We start from the raw sequence: 15457 nt of genomic DNA on the forward strand, positions 1-15457 counted from the left end.
GAGCAGTTCCAGCTGCAGAGCAGTGGCTTCATCCAGCACCTTCCAGGGAATACCACAGCGTTGGTCAGGTATCCCAAACACAATCTGCTACTTTCAGCTTAAACCCTGGATATGCATGACTGAAAAACATTCTTTTCCAGGATCTATGACTTGACAGATGTTAAAAATTAGAACTTCACTTGCTTTCAGTTTTTGCAAAAGACTTTATTGTGTAACTACTGCACGGTGGTCACAGCGACTTCCAGAACAAGTATAATGTGCAGTTTTTGATTCTGCAGTGAACTGAAGGCACATTCATTGACACTCCTTATAAAGCTTTCTATAGACAATTCATAAATTGACCTTTTCCTCTCTGAATGACTTAGAGCAAATACAAAACTGTACATGAGCCAGGGGAACACATGGAACACCTACAGTGAAGGTAAAGAAATTAAGTTCATGTACACAGAGACAATGATGTCTACAGGGATCAAATAAATGTATAAATGCCATATACAAATTTTAATACAAATATCTATAAAAATCAGAAAAATGAATCTTAGTTTCAAATAGAACTTTTGGGGAAATTACAGTTGATATAAGCTCCTTAATTATTTCAGTTGGAGAAGCATTAGTTTGCACAATCCCTACAAATTAATTTACACTGCCTTTACAGTGGAAATAATCAGACCAGCCAGTCCAGTCTGCTGCACAGAAGACACCTGCAATTGAGAATTAAAAAAATAATGGCTACTTTCCAATGTTAAAGTGGCTCTGTCGAGGGTGGGAGAGCCTTAGGAGGAGTTAGAGGAGCACTGCTGGAGCAGCAATGTGTGACAATTGTCACAGACACGGACGGGTTTGGGGTAGGATGGCAGCGCGAGTTCGTTACTGGAACAAGTGTTGCAGAAGATGTCCCCGCAGTTTCTGCAGTGGTGCTACAAAAAAGAGTCAGAGTGAGCACAGCTGCCTACAAACAGCATCAGGAAGAGAGAAGTCAGACCTTGGGAACTGTGTTGGACTCCACTGAGTCCCTCTACTTCCCACCAAGCCCAGCCCTCCCAGCAGCACTTCCCCCTGCGCAGGGCCGAGCACAGCGCCCGGCTCGGGGACAGCCAGGAACGGGAACAGGAGCCGGAGCGGGTTCGGGCCTGGCCGCGGAGGGAGGGGCTGCGCTGCCTGCCCGCGCCTGCCGGGACCCCACGCTGTCCCACACCGCGGGCCGGGCACCGAGCAGCGCCTGCTCAGCCGCAAAGGGAGCCTGAACGCAGCCACAGCAGCTCTCCACTGAGAGCACCGGAGCAGGGGGCAGTATTACTTTTGGGGTGGTAAATGCCAAATTATTCCCTATATGTTTATCATGCCAACAAGATTTGGAATTGAACAGGTTCAGTCTTTCCTAGCAAGGTATGCAACAGCACCGCTTTTGTTTTCCATGGATTATTTAAAAATGATCTGCTGAACCACATTACCTTCCTTCTTGAGATGGAGAACTCCTTTTTACATTGCTTGCAGTGAGTTGCTTCATCATCCTTCAGCCACGTGTGACCCTGGAAAATTGGTATGAAAACCACGCTGGAGATAAAAATAAACCTAGAGGCATTTTAGCAACATTGTTGGTATTTTTCAAAAGCCACCTTTTAAAGCAGAATAACCACGGTGAAATTTGAAGGTGTTAAATGAAATTCTTATGCTTAGTCAAAATATCTACGAGAGAGTACCTTTAGTGCTTTATTTACTTCTTTAATGTCTTCCATCTTCAGCTTTGATCTGGAAAAAAGAAATTATGCCCTGCATGACTTTTTATTTAGCTGTGTTTGGTTTTCCCTGCCATTCCACTGTCGAGCCACTGAAACCAAACCCCAATTCTTCAGTCAGCTCCCTGTTACCCATCTGAACCACTCACTATCACTGGGAAACTCTGTCAGCTCAGGATTTGCCCCTTTTTCAGTATAAACAGAAGAATGTAGGAAAAGCACAGTTCCATATAGGAATGAAACATTTCCTTTAATATTTCCTCTCAGCCAGCTCACTCTGACAAGATCCTCTCTCACTTTTATTTCATGGCTCTTTAGTTTCTCATACATAGTAATTGCCTACTAAAATTCTAACATCAATTGATTTTCATAAGTAGAAGAGGTCTAAAATTCCTGGTATTAGTCTGATGTTCCAGCTTACATCACTTACAGGAGTTCTGTTCCCTAGAACTTACTGGCTGAGATGAAGTCCCATTTCTTGAAGAGCTTGCTCCTGCTCCTCACGGACCTTCTTCAGCTGCTGCTTCTCATCTTGCAGTTTTCTCAGCTCCTATAAAATCAAGCACAAAATCAAATTTTTTGTGCACTGCTTGACCTAAACCTCGATCAGTCTACCCAAACTACCCAAGCAGTTCACAAGAATCGGCTCCTGTGTAAATCCCCCTATTTCTAAGGCTTGATTTTTAAAATTACAAGGGAGAACTACTCACAGGTTCTGCACAAACAATGGAATCATTTAACCATATTTACCAAGAAAAGGAAGATTTTCAGGCTTTGACCATCCTTAAACATAGCTGGAAAATGGCAGTCCTGTGCCAACACAGGAGCACACAGACAGGCACAGGTGCACAACTGTGTCCTCAGAAACTACTTCATACGTGTCAGCAAATCCTCTTCAGATTAAAAAGAATGTTCATGCTTAAAAAATAACTCACATTCAGTTGTTCTGAATGCTTGAAACTGTGCATACCTTTTTCAGTCCTTCCATCTGTTGCAATTCTGTTTTAAGCAGAGTGGTAGCATCCTTCTCTTGGTGCAGTTCTTTTTGCAAAGTTTGTCTCTGTTCCTTTTCGGATTTTAACTCCTTTTCCAGAGTTGAGCTATTTAAAAATAATTCATTCTAAAAAAACCCTGTAGCAGAAGAATATCCTATAGCACTTAAGGATAGCAACAGTGTGAGAAGTAGAAATCTTGTCCAAAAGAGGGCAAAACTAGAGTAGTGTTCTGGGAAAGGAAAGAACAGGCAGCAGACGTCAAAAATGTTAACACTGTTAACATTTAACATATGTTAACATTTCCAAGTCACAGAAAACAAACAGCAATGAAGGGCTAGAAGAAAAACAACCAACCAAAAGACCCCCAAAGAAACCAATCCCCACAAGTTAATATTTCACCACCTATGTTTAAACTGTTGTGTTTAAAAGGGACACTCTATCCTGCAGTCTGAACAGTGAAAGAAGATTTTTCTATTGGCCTTAGAAATCTTTAGAGGATTAACATTCCCTAAGAAAACACCCATAAGTCCCTTCAAAAATCCCAGTCCCTTTGGATGACAGTCAGTTCTATGCTCAGCCTACAAGCATGACCATACCTATCTCCTGATTTATTAAAAAAGCAATTGAAAGCTCCATTGCTAGTTGGAATGGGCAGATTTTTTTTGCTGCTACTCTGTGCTCTAAATTAGATGTTCTGGAAAAAACATGTCAAAATCCTGATGCTAACTGCACACTGCACAAAAGTGCTGTGCTTCCCTGGCTCCTGTCTGTCAATGTTGAAGCCAACAGAATTTCAAACTCCACCCCTTGTTAGACCTGAGCATAAAAGGAATAGAAAACACTTCTTAAAGAAACAGCAAAGGGAAGGAAAACACCTGCTCAGATTAAATACCATTTGCTGTCCAGCTGGGCCATCTGCTGCCGACATGAGTTGAGCTTCCCAGCCAGCTCCTGCTTCATCTTATTGCACCGTTCCTCTGCTGCCTGCCTGGCCTTCTCTGCCTCCTGCAGCCTGCACAGGAAGGAACACAGACATTTGTTTTCAATTCACTCCTTCTCTGCACCCTCTTCCCCCTCTTCTTTTAGAGTTACCACAGGGATCTTTATAAAAGCTTGAACTGAAAATGCTAGAGGAGGAAAAAAAGACTTTTGAAAGCAGTTGTTTCTGAAAAAAACCCAAAAGCAAAGTCACACCTGTTCTTAAAGTGAAGTTAACATGCTTTTCAACAGCCTGTTATGGAAAGAGCTATGGTTTTCCAGTGGGTCAGTTATGGACATGTTTGCCTGGGAAGAGAGAACGGCAAGCACAGAGGGATGAAGAGGAGAAAGTAAAAAAGCTCATGCTGGCACACAGGCCCAAATGTCTATGGGGCATATGGAAGGTCATCCTGTAAAGGTTTATACTGGAAACTTTCTACTGACTTCAATGTTGACTTTCTGATCTTGCAATTATTACCTCTTTTCCATTTGTTTCATAGAGGACATCATCTCATTTGTTTTTCCTTCAAAAGAGGATATTGCTTCTGTTTTCTCTTGTAATGAACACTCTGCATTCTGTAGGAAATAGTGAACAGTGTTTAAAGTCTGCCACCAGAAAAAGAATGTTCACCATGCTAAAGGCCATGCCTGGGTCTGACTGGAATGTGCAAACAAAATGCTGATAATTCCAGAGCAGACATTGCTCCAATTGTTTTGTAACAACCAGAGAAAAAACCCAAACCACCTTAACTATGTTTTGACCTATGAGATCAGCTACAAGCCAAAAATGTTCTCTTCAGAAAAAGCCTGAAGTAATAAAACCAGATTAAATTGACAGGGTAAGAATACCAATGATGTAAAAACTGCACTCAATGGGCATGGAAGCAGGAAGCAAAAAATTCCCCAAAAATACTGCTTTCAAAAGCAAAGGCACACCTCAGCACTGGGGTTTTGCTGACTTTGCAAGTGTCTGGGAAGGAGTCAAGGACCTGGGTAAAGCCTGAACAGGCATCAAGGAATAGGCCATAAAATTGAGAGAAATCCTCCCTGGATTTCTGGAACCAGGTGTGGGAGAGGAAGGCTTGCTGAACTCTTACTTCATGCATGGAGAGGTTAGTTAAACTTTTGTTTCATTACTGGAAACAAGCTCTGTATATTTTATGTGAGCACTGCTACACCATGGCTGCCTTGTAGAAATGCCTATCACACAATTCAACTGAAAAAAACGTTAAACCACAATTCACCCAAAGAAGATAAACCCCACAAACCATCCCCAGCCCCCAGTACATACCTGGGATTTGTGAAACATCTGCAAGTTAATGGCCTTCACTTCTTCTAACTGTTGGCGAAGGGCAACTAAAGTGTCTTGTTTTTCATGAGTATCTTTTTCCAGAAGTTTCATGGCAATTTCCATTTCTGTTTTCATTCCAATTTGTAGCTCCAACTCTTTCTCCAGTTCCTTACAAAGAGATGGAATTTCCTAGTTACTGCTACGTAGCCATAGGTCAGGGATAAAACCCAGACAATCCCATACACAAACTGTCTCTCTGCTGTAATAATGCCAGTGGTTTCTTAAAAAGAGGCTTTTTATTTCCAACATTCCAGACACTGTTAATGACCAATGCCCAGCATCTTGCTTGCAATTGCTCTATGAATTCTGGACAGCTGCAAAAGGTGCACAGCTGTCATCTTGTATTTGTACTGTTATCACAGGCTGAATCCTGTGTCCTTCACTTCACTTTCTACAGTTTAGTTTCCTTACCAGCCTGATTTTTTTTTCTTCTTTCAACTGCTTCCAAACATCACTGTACATTTCATCAAGGCCCTGGCGAGATTGCTTGTAAGTATCCAATTCTACTTTTGTATCCTCTTTTGTTACCTACAAGAAACATCAGCTACATAAGATCACAAAGTATATAAAGTATCTCTTTAATTCCTGTGTGTAACACAGTATTTCAATGTGCTATTTCAAGTAAAATGCTACTGTTTTACAATCAATGATCTCATGAACATTAGTTAGCTGAAATTTCAAAGATACAGCAATGATAAAAATACTTCAATACTTTACACTTTTTACTTTAATATTTCTAATACTTTGAATTTGTTCTTCCTTCTGCAAGTGTATTTTGGGTGTGTAGTAAAGAACAGTAAAATCTAATGCCTGAGCATGCAACACCCAAACCCAGTGACCTGCATAGCAAGGTGCTCAGCTGTGCTGAGCATTCCAGTGCACAGTGGGCTCAGGAGAACTCACTACAGCTGACCAAAAGAGATAATTTATTTTAAGGATCCTCATCATCCCTAAACAGCTGTCCCACCTCTACACTTTTTTCACTCCGTTCACGAATTAATTCATTCTGCTGTTTTAGCTGCTGCTGCTCCTCCTGAAGGGATCCAATTCGGTCAGTAGCTGCTGCAAGCTGTGTGAAGAGAACAGATCTATATTTAATCACTGTGCAATCATGCAGCATCTGGAGCAATTCTGAAGTCAGCAGCTCAGTCTCTGCAGCAGCTGTGCTGCTCACTTCTCCTTCTGCTCTCCCCAGCAGCTGCCTGACCCTTCTGCAGCTGTACCCACCGTCAGCCAAAATTAATGTGCCCACCAACATTTGTTCACCAACTTCTGCTTCACGCCCTCACCACCATTTGTTCACCAACTTCTGCTTCACACCCTCACCAATTATTTTTAAGTATTAAATGAGTAAAGAAATGCACCATAATGTAAAAGGCTAAAATCCACCCTGGATCTGTGGTATGAACTAGAAATCACACCAACCCATGCCAGTCTGTCCAGTCCCCACAGCTCACTAGTATCTACTCAAATATTTTCGGTGTAAGGTACAGCCTTAGGGAGTTTTGCCTCTGATGAAAAAGAGCTGTGAGAAATATTTAACAGACCAGATACAAACCTCTTCCTGGAGTTTTGAATTGGTCTTTTCTAAACAGTCTATTTTGTTCTGGAGATCTGCAACCGTGCAACTGCAGCAAGGAAGAGAGATGCATAAAAAAAATAAATGAATTGTCAATGTTCAACTTTAACTCCTAACCTCAACGGTATTTTTACCATCTTGCATTTGTTAACAATGAAGTACTTTGGTGAGCTGGGGAAAAACTCAGAGGAAGAACAACTGTCCTTCTCAAGCACTGAGAGGACCATGTCCTTCTGCAGGCAGCCCTGTTCTGGCTTAGCTTTCACAGTTGTAACACCTCTCTGCTCAAGAGGGTAAGGGAGGCCTGCTTGTCCCACTGAGCAACCTATGGGGGAAGAGTAGAGACTCTTCCTCCAAGGAACGAATTTCCAGATGCACTTGGAATAGTTTCTCTTGAAAAAATTAGTTCCAAAGTGTTCTGTTAATCACTCTCAAAAAAAGTAAACTATTACACATACTTGCTTTCCACATTGCATGTACCTGCAGAAGAGCAGGACTACAAAATGAAATGAAGATTTTTGGGAAATAATCAGAAAAGGCGTTTCAATATCAAACAAAAATCTACAAGACTGGCAGCAGAGACATTCAAAGTCATGCTGGAAAAGCTAAGGAGGACAAGTGTTGTATATGAGAACAGATGAAAATCCCACCTTAGATGTCGGTTCAGTTCTTCCACATAATGCTTCTGGTCAAGGACAGCTGTAATCCCTCCATCTCTAGTTGTAAAAGTGAGAATGTATTGATTGAGAAGAAACTCATTCATTTTAAAGTGCTATTCTGTATTAGGGCTTTCAGCATATACCAGGAAACAGATCTAAAATCTTTTATCCTTTCCTTAGAAAAATACTTGTGTCTGAGCTGGATCAGAAGCACCAGGGAGGTGAAGCAGCTGCTTGGCTACTTCTCAGCAGCTCCAGTGAAGTGCTCTGAAGTGACAGAAGTACATAAAATATGAAGATCCCTTCATTTGCTAAAGGTCTTAGAAGACCTTAGAAGACCTGATCTATGTTGCAAACTGCAGTCTCAAATCTCATATTTCACTTAAAATTACATTTTTTCCTCCATAACTGATCTCTCCCTCAAAGACAGCTGCTTAGTTGAGAGGGTTTCTGAAACTGTGCTTAGAAACAAAGCAGTGAGTTGGCAATGGGTGACTTGGCAAATCATCTCTTCTAAAACCAAATAAAACCACAATCTAATATTTTGTGTACTTTTAATTTGGACCCAGCTCAAGACTCAAACTCTCCAAATTGTTGTTAAAACTACCACAAATTCAGTCTCTGAAAGATATTACTTTTGTTAAGGTAACAAAATCTGGTTTGGGTTCTCTGTTTTGGATGATTAATAGTTTGAAATCTCCAGCACTCTCATCCTCCCACAGACTGTCTGACAGGTTTGTTCTACAAAAATGGTAATGATTTAGAATTATTAATTCACCATACATACTGTTTGCCATCACTGTCCTGTGTTTCCTTAAGGTACAAGGAAAAATCAATCACTCCAACCTGAAAAATATATTTAAGATATTAACACACTTTCACAGTACAATTATGTGTAGAAGCAGGCATTACTGTGTATTTGGAAAATGATAAAAATCTGAAGTTTAGATTTAGGAAGACAAACAATACTTATATTCTTCCTAGCTGAGGCAAGCATACAAGCTAACATTTGTCATAAAAGCATCAAAGTAACCATATTATGTGTGAACAGTTTCCTTGCAGTTATTAGTTTTGACAGTGTTTCCATAAACTGCTACTTATGTACTTTCTTTTAATTCACTGAGGGAAACACAACAAGCTTCTACACAGGCCATGTTGGAAAGAAATCTGGACCCATCTCAATAAAGTATTTATAGATGTACTTAATTCTACTAGAATCCTATACCAACTGATCCTATTTAAGCTTTAATCTTCACCTGGGAATCCAAGTCTTCTCCTTTCAAGCAGAGGTTTGCATCAATAACATTCAGCCCAACCAGCAGACCCACAATAACTGCTCCTTCCTCCTCCATCATCAATGCATCAGGTTCATAAAATTCACTGGAACAAAGAGAACAAGGCATCTCTGCACATCAAACAGTTATAATGGCACTTCCATCACTGAAATCATATAAACAGTAATGCAGCCTTTACAAAACTCAGCTGAGTTCTCACTTATTTGTTGCATAAGGCAGAAGATTTAGAACTCTCAGAAAATACTCTGCAAGTTCCTTTGTAGATTCACTGCAAAAACAATTAGCCACTTGCTCTTCTGCAGGCTGCAAGAACAAGCTGAAACTGGTCAATTAATGACTCTCCCTGGAGCCACAGGGCGTGTCAATGTTTCAGGAATATTCAGGAATCTGTGCTGTTACCTTAACAGATGCTTATGGTCCAGGAGCACTTTGAGATAATCTGCCAGTTTCTTTTGCATGAGTGCTAGATAAAGCCAAGCCCTCCCTCTGCCCACAGCAGTCCTAAAATGAAAAAATGCATGTTTTGGTAAAACCAAGGTGTTTTATTAACTAAATTTGTGCAATTCAAAATTCTCAGTTTACAAAGTGAGAGGAAGGACATTATTTACTAAAAGCAACAACAAATCTCTGGGGAAATGAACTGTTGTCTCCAGAACACAAGAACATTTAAGCATATTCCTTTCTTGGGGGAAAGCACATTGTAAAGTCTTCTTAACTTGAAAACCCATACATATTGTCAACTACCACCATAATCCAACCATTAACACATCCTAGTATTAAAATCAAGTCTGTCTCAATCATCCTGAATCACTCAAACCAAACACTATCAGCACACACACAATGATACAAAATCATGAAAAGGGGGGAAAAAAAGGAAAAAATACCTGTGAATACTTAAGTTATTTTTAGCAATGTTATAAAAGTTTCGAAATGCTGTTTTCAATCTGACAGCGTTGTTTGAGTCAGAAGCTCTGAATATTTTGAGATATCCTCCTTATCTCTTGGAGAAGTCAATGCCTCCTACACACCCTATTTTTTTCCTTTGGGAGCAAGAGCTTGTTAAGGAAGCCAAGAGACTACACGAAGGATTCCTTTTCCCAGTAGTATGAGCAAAATGCATCATCCCCAACAATTAACTTACTTCAACTCTGGCAGATTTTTAACACTGGTTGCTATATCTGATGCTTCAGGACAAAGTTTTTCCACTAGCTCCAAAGGACCAAAAAATGATTTGTTCTGTCCAATAAAACTCTTCTTCACTAAAGGGAGCATACAGAGAGATTTGTGAGGAAAAATGACAGGCTTCCAAGTCTAGAATTTTAGACAAAATTTACTTTGTTAATTTGTTTTATCAGCTTATAACATGTCTGCAGAAAGGGGACATTAAAAATACTCTGACATTTAGGAGGCAGAAAATACAGGTGTGCAAGGGTAACCACATAGTTATATCTGCATTGCTGATTAGCATAGTGTTTACAGAAATAATAATGTCATTCAGAAGTCAAGCTGGAGACATGACAGACTCCTTGACCTGCCTCTCCTCAGCCTGGCAGCCAGTGCCCACCTTTGAGCCCGTGCTTGAGGCAGTGCTCCAGCACCACGAAGAACTGCTGCAGTGGTGGGAAATCAGAGTCCAGGGTCCGGCCCAGGCTCAGGGCTGACTGGATGAGGATTTTGATGCTGAGCTTCATCATGTTCATGAGGTTGGCACGCTCCTCCATGGTGTGACACCGTGTACCTGGGGGCACATGGGTGGGGAAAGGAAAGCTGCTTTACAGTCCCAGAATCAAATAGGCTGGAAAAGACCTCTGAGATCATAGAGTCCAATGTATGATGAAACTAGGCCAGGGCACTGAGTGCCAGATCCAGTTTTTCTTTAAACAGCTCCAGGGACAGTGACTCCACCAACTCCTTGGGCTGCCCCTTCCAATCTACAACAAACCACCTTTCAGTGAAGAAATATTTCCTAATGTCCAACCTAAACCTCGCCTGGCGCAGCATAACATTATATGCTGTAATCTTATCACTGGTTGTCTGGGAGAAGAGCTCGACCCCCACCTGGCTACAGCCTCCTGTCAGGGATTGTAGAGCGATAAGGTTATCACCCTGATTCTCCTTTTCTCCAGATCAAACACCCCCCACTCCCTCAGCGGCTCCTCATAGGACCTGTGCTCCAGAACCTTCCCCAGCCCTGCTGCCTTCTCTGGGCCCACTGCAGCCTCAACGCCCCTCCTGAACAGAGGGGCCCCGAGCTGATCACAGCACTCGCGGTGTGGCCTCCCCAGAGCCGAGTACCTGGGGACAATCCGCACGGAGACGCTGCGCAGCTTCTAAAGACCCCTGGCCGCGGTGCCCCAGCCGGGCCTCCATCCTGCGGCGGGGGCGAGCTGGGTAAACCCCCCCTCAGCGCCGCGCCCGGCCCCGGTGGAGGGGACACGGCCCCAGCCCCGGCCCGCGGGGTTCGTACCTGAGCGGCGGGGCCGGGCCGGGGCCCCGGGGCTGAGGGAGCCCGGCCCGCCGCGTTACCACGGCTACGGCGCGCGCGGCGGGGCCGGGGGCGGGCCGGCCGCCATCTTAGAGCCGTGCGAGGGGCGCGGGGCGGGCTCGGCCCGGCCGGGGTGTGTTGTAAAATGCGGAATTATGTACAGATTTACTTAAAGAAAGGATGTTTCTCGATCTTTGTACGATTTCAAGCCTAAGCAACAATCAGCGTGATTTAAGCCGCGGAATATCCGCTAACGAGCAAGGTGTAAGTGACGCCCAGGTGTTACAAAGGCGAATCACTGGTAGGTAGAATTGCCTTGATAAGGTTTAGGGCTGGACATGCTTCAGTGACCCGAGGCCTAGGGGAGGTTAATAAAGGGATGTAGCACTGATAGTGGACTCAAAGGATACAGAATTTATGTGCTGCAAGGACGGCCTGAGGCTGAGTCAGGGAGGTTTAGGCTGAGATCAGGAAAAGGTTCCTGCTCCTGATGGCAGTGGTAACAGCACCAAGCCTGACAGAGCTCAAGGAGCATTTGCACAACACTTTCAGACTCATGGTGTGACCCCTGGGGATGCTCCTGTACAGGGCTAGGTGTTGGACTCAATGATCCTACTGGGTCCTTTTCAGCCCAGCATATTCTAGGATTTTATGACATTTGGCAGAACTCCCCAGATAAGGAAGAAGCTCATAAAGCCAAGGTAGCAACTGTGCTCAATCAGCTCTGACTGGGTAGAAGGTAATTCTGGCAGGGGCAGATTGTGACTACTGACCCAAGAAACTCACTGACCCAAAAGAACAGATAGCCTGAGCATGCAGACTAATGAGCACGGGAAGTGAGGATATCATTGACCAAAAGAAGATAGAATGGTAATTCATAAGAGAACTAGTGAATTTGTAACCAATGAACATTAATGCCTAGTGCCTAAAATACTGAAAAGTTTTGGTAGTTGTGATAGCTTTGTGGATTTGCCACCCAGCCCCCTTTCTGTGCAAAACCATAAATCAATCAAATCCCTCCACTCCATGCATGGATTGGCCTCTTGCAGACCAACTGAAAGAACCTGTTTTGGGACAACAGGGGGAGTGGGACCAGGACCAGCTCCCTTGCTTCTTAAGGCACCTACAGGCTCTGACAGGAGCTGCCAACCACAGCCCAGTGGCCACCAAAATCACGTTTAAAGCCGCTGCTATTTCAGCAGGACAGTCTTGCTGTCACCTGTGGGTCACACATGGCCACACTTGGCAGAAAAAGAAGTGGCAGAAGCCCCAGCCCTGTGTCAGTCACACCCAAGATGGTTAACAATGTTTTTAAGATTGTGCAAAAGTCTCTCCAGCGTTTTCCTTTTTGTGCACACAGTGTTAATTTAGGGTTAAAAGTGAGCAAAACTCCTCCTTGTGTCAGAAGAGGGAAATCAGAGTCATTCTAATCTAACTGACCTTAATAACCACAACACACACAAAATGCTGTCATCTCTGCATGCTACTCTATAGCTCATTGTATATATACTATATACAGTATATACAATAGTATATATAGTATATAATCAGTATACATTATATTACAGATATACATATATACAGAAGGAGTATACTGTATATTGCCTGTAGCCTCAAAACTGTATATGATGTGTTGACATGAGGCTGAGGATTAAAAGCACCATAATATTTAGAATTTTGATCTTAATATTGTCAGGTTACACATTAGGAACAGAAAAAAAGCTGCACAAACAGAAAACCAGAAACTTTGGGGTGTTCCAAAGCAATGTTAACCATTTTGATGGTTTTTTGAATTTGAATTTTTACTTACCAGGAATACTTTGCCTCTACACCTTGCTCAAGATACATATATTACCCACAAGACTTAAAAAAATAAAATACCATGAATAAAAATCTCTTTATGAAAAGAATTTTAAACTGAGAAGTGTCTTAATATCAGTTTGCATTAAGTTAAATAATTACTTGAACAATATTTTTTAGGCTGTTGCAAATTTACACATTCAAGTACATCTTTTGCAAAACTGTGGAGGTTGATACATGCAAAATAAACAGGTATTAGACACACTACCAAAGCCAAGCTTTAAAGATTAGGAATCAGGTTACCCCAGTGCAAAAGATCAGAGATGTGATGCTGCAATCTTTAAGAATGCAGTCACACAGTTTTGTATCTTATTCAACTCAAGAGATTTATTTCAACATCTTTCTGAAGCCACATGCCTTGTTTACTGTAATTATTGAGCACACTTTGAAGTCAGAAAACACTGAAGCACAAAGGAAAGCTCACAGTTCTCCATCCCTTGGTCTTTGGCACTGCAAGTCTTTCTTGATTCGTTTTCTTTAGATTTGAAGCTTCTGGCCTCTCTGCAAGGCAGGACACAGTGGCAGACACTGGTTTTAGGATGGGGTTTATGTGTTTAGAAGATGTGATCAACAGATCTGAAGTAGCAGACAGAGGTTATAAAATCTCTGAAAAAAGAAAACAGCAGGCAACAAGCTCCAAGTTTCCACAAGTGGTCTTGCAGGCCTTGGCTTATTTCTTAAACATGGCTGCTTTAATATTTAAGTGCTTGGTCAAAGGTAAGTAATATTGAATAGGCAGAACAGGTGCCTTAGCAGCTGTTCACATTTCATATACAAGTTATTAACTGATTTTTCATTAGGAATTTTCCATAAAACTTATCAACATATTATCCAAATCCTTTGAGCAACATGGGAAGGTTGTGGTGTGTTCCCTTACTTCACAAGGAAGAAGTGGAAAGGTTATGGTAAAAGTTCCATGAAATGTGGGAACTTCATGTCAGGTAAGAGAATATTTTATTCCCTGCCCCTTGCCTAATGCTGTGTGTTGTTTTCAATTACATCTATCCACAGCATTGTTCCAAAAGCAAACAAAGAAACTGGGATATTCTGCACTTTGTCAGGTTAGATCCTACGTGCACAAGATGGGCACTCGGGAAACAAACCTTGGGAAGTTTGGTGTAAGACTCTGGGATACAGGAAAAGAAAAGAGTCTATTTTTTCAGGACAATTAATCTTCAACTCTGACTATGCAACATTGAGGAATTTTCACACAAAAAAATGAAGAAGTCCATCAGCAGTAACATTGTCCCATGCTGTCACAACTCAACTGCATGGAACTTCCCTTTAAATACTCAGTACCATTAAAAACAAAAAGGCCAGCACCAAACAGAGCAAAACTGAGCTCCAGCGCTCCAGAACAATTCAGCACCAGTCTGAGACTCTGGAGTACAAGGCTCCAGGTCCAGATTCTGCTGCATTCGAATGGGTTTGGGGTTTTCCCCCCACATTACAAATATTGCTGAGATTTATTTTCCATATGATTCAATTAAAGCCATTTTAATTCAGTTCTAAGATATCTGTTCCACAAATCTGTAGGGCTGCTAGATCTACAAATGCCAGTGTTGAACAAAGCAATCTGAGGTTGAACTGAAGGCAGTTTTAGTGTGGTTAAAAAGTAATTTATAACAAATCTGTAACTTAGTTTGCTGGGCTAGTCTCTGACATGAAAGGTACAGAGATTCCTTCCCGGAACCAACAGCACTCGAGGGAGGATGTGGAATTTTGAGAGATCCCTCAGTGCAGCCAGGCTGCTAGACCTTTAAGGAGAAGGAGAAAAGGCAGCAAATAAAACAAAAGTAAATTTCTTCAAATATAAGAGTTTAGGCTTCTTCTGGTTATAACGTATTTCTTAAATTCTATATCTCTGTCACTTGTTTAATTTTACTTCAATACAAAACTGCAGCATCTTAAAAAAAAAAAAAAAAGGAATTCAAAGTAACACCCATGCACCACTGACACGACCCAGCAGCACTTACGGGAGCGAACTCATTTGCGCACCACAAAAGCGAGTTTACTAAAGAAGCGGAGCCGTACTTGTCTTTGCCGGGCTGTCACTGCTGCCGGGCTTGGACACCAACCCCACCAGGGATGCGGACTTCAGGGCGCTGCCATAGCTCAGCGCCAAGTTTTCCGAGGCTTTCCTGGCCAGAGACAAGATGGGAGCAGACCACCGCGCTTCCTCCGGTTTCGCCTTCTCCTCGTTCCTCAGCTCGGCCGCGTCAGGGAGCTGTTTTCTGTCAATAATCTCAAAGTCTTCCTCCTTTCCCGCGGCGGGCGCGGCGCGGCGCTCCCCGGCAGCCATCTTGGACGGCTCACATGACCGCGGCTCGGGAGCCGCCCCCGCCCCGGGCGAGGGCCTGGGGAGGGACCGGGGGCCGGGGCAGGGAGCGGGAACCAGGGCAGGGAGCGGGAACCAGGGCAGATCCCGGGAACCGGGGTAGACCCCGGGACCAGTGCACGTCCCGGGAACCAGGGCACGTCCCGGGAACCGGGGCAGACCCCGGGAACCAGGGCACGTC

At 42.8% G+C, this 15457-nt stretch overlaps 1 protein-coding gene across 4 annotated transcripts; it reads right to left on the reverse strand.

Annotated features, from left to right (window-relative positions):
- Nucleotides 1-194: 194 nt before the first annotated feature.
- On the reverse strand, nt 195-15240 carry RUFY1 (RUN and FYVE domain containing 1). 4 transcript variants are annotated; one of them, XM_054287735.1, is made up of 18 exons: nt 14973-15240; nt 10158-10331; nt 9735-9852; nt 8993-9094; nt 8555-8678; nt 8086-8144; nt 7290-7355; nt 6619-6688; nt 6028-6129; nt 5472-5588; nt 5001-5168; nt 4188-4285; nt 3624-3743; nt 2707-2836; nt 2192-2286; nt 1701-1749; nt 1452-1529; nt 195-917 (listed from the first exon to the last, which is right to left on the reverse strand). In XM_054287735.1, exons 1-18 carry the CDS (start codon nt 15238-15240, stop codon nt 774-776), a joined length of 2082 nt encoding a protein of 693 aa, XP_054143710.1. In that variant the 3' UTR covers nt 195-773. The 4 variants fall into 4 exon arrangements, with proteins under 4 accessions (XP_054143710.1, XP_054143712.1, XP_054143714.1 ...); XM_054287737.1 differs by having other exon boundaries at nt 14915-15065; XM_054287739.1 differs by lacking the exon at nt 14973-15240 and adding an exon at nt 11061-11134.
- Nucleotides 15241-15457: the final 217 nt, after the last annotated feature.

The sequence above is a fragment of the Melozone crissalis genome, unplaced genomic scaffold, assembly GCF_028551555.1.
Source record: "Melozone crissalis strain CALT ecotype California unplaced genomic scaffold, PUWL_Pcris_2 ptg000061l_1, whole genome shotgun sequence".
Taxonomy (NCBI): domain Eukaryota; kingdom Metazoa; phylum Chordata; class Aves; order Passeriformes; family Passerellidae; genus Melozone; species Melozone crissalis.

Bases quoted from the DNA above. Each gene is read 5' to 3' on its own strand.
- RUFY1 (XM_054287735.1), bottom strand. From the start codon at position 15,240: ATGGCTGCCGGGGAGCGCCGCGCCGCGCCCGCCGCGGGAAAGGAGGAA. The intron at 3,744-4,187 runs GTAATAATTGCA...CTTCCTGTGCAG, and splicing joins ATGAAACAAATGGAAAAGAG to GCTGCAGGAGGCAGAGAAGG. The intron at 2,837-3,623 runs GTATTTAATCTG...ATTTTTAAATAG, and splicing joins GCCCAGCTGGACAGCAAATG to CTCAACTCTGGAAAAGGAGT.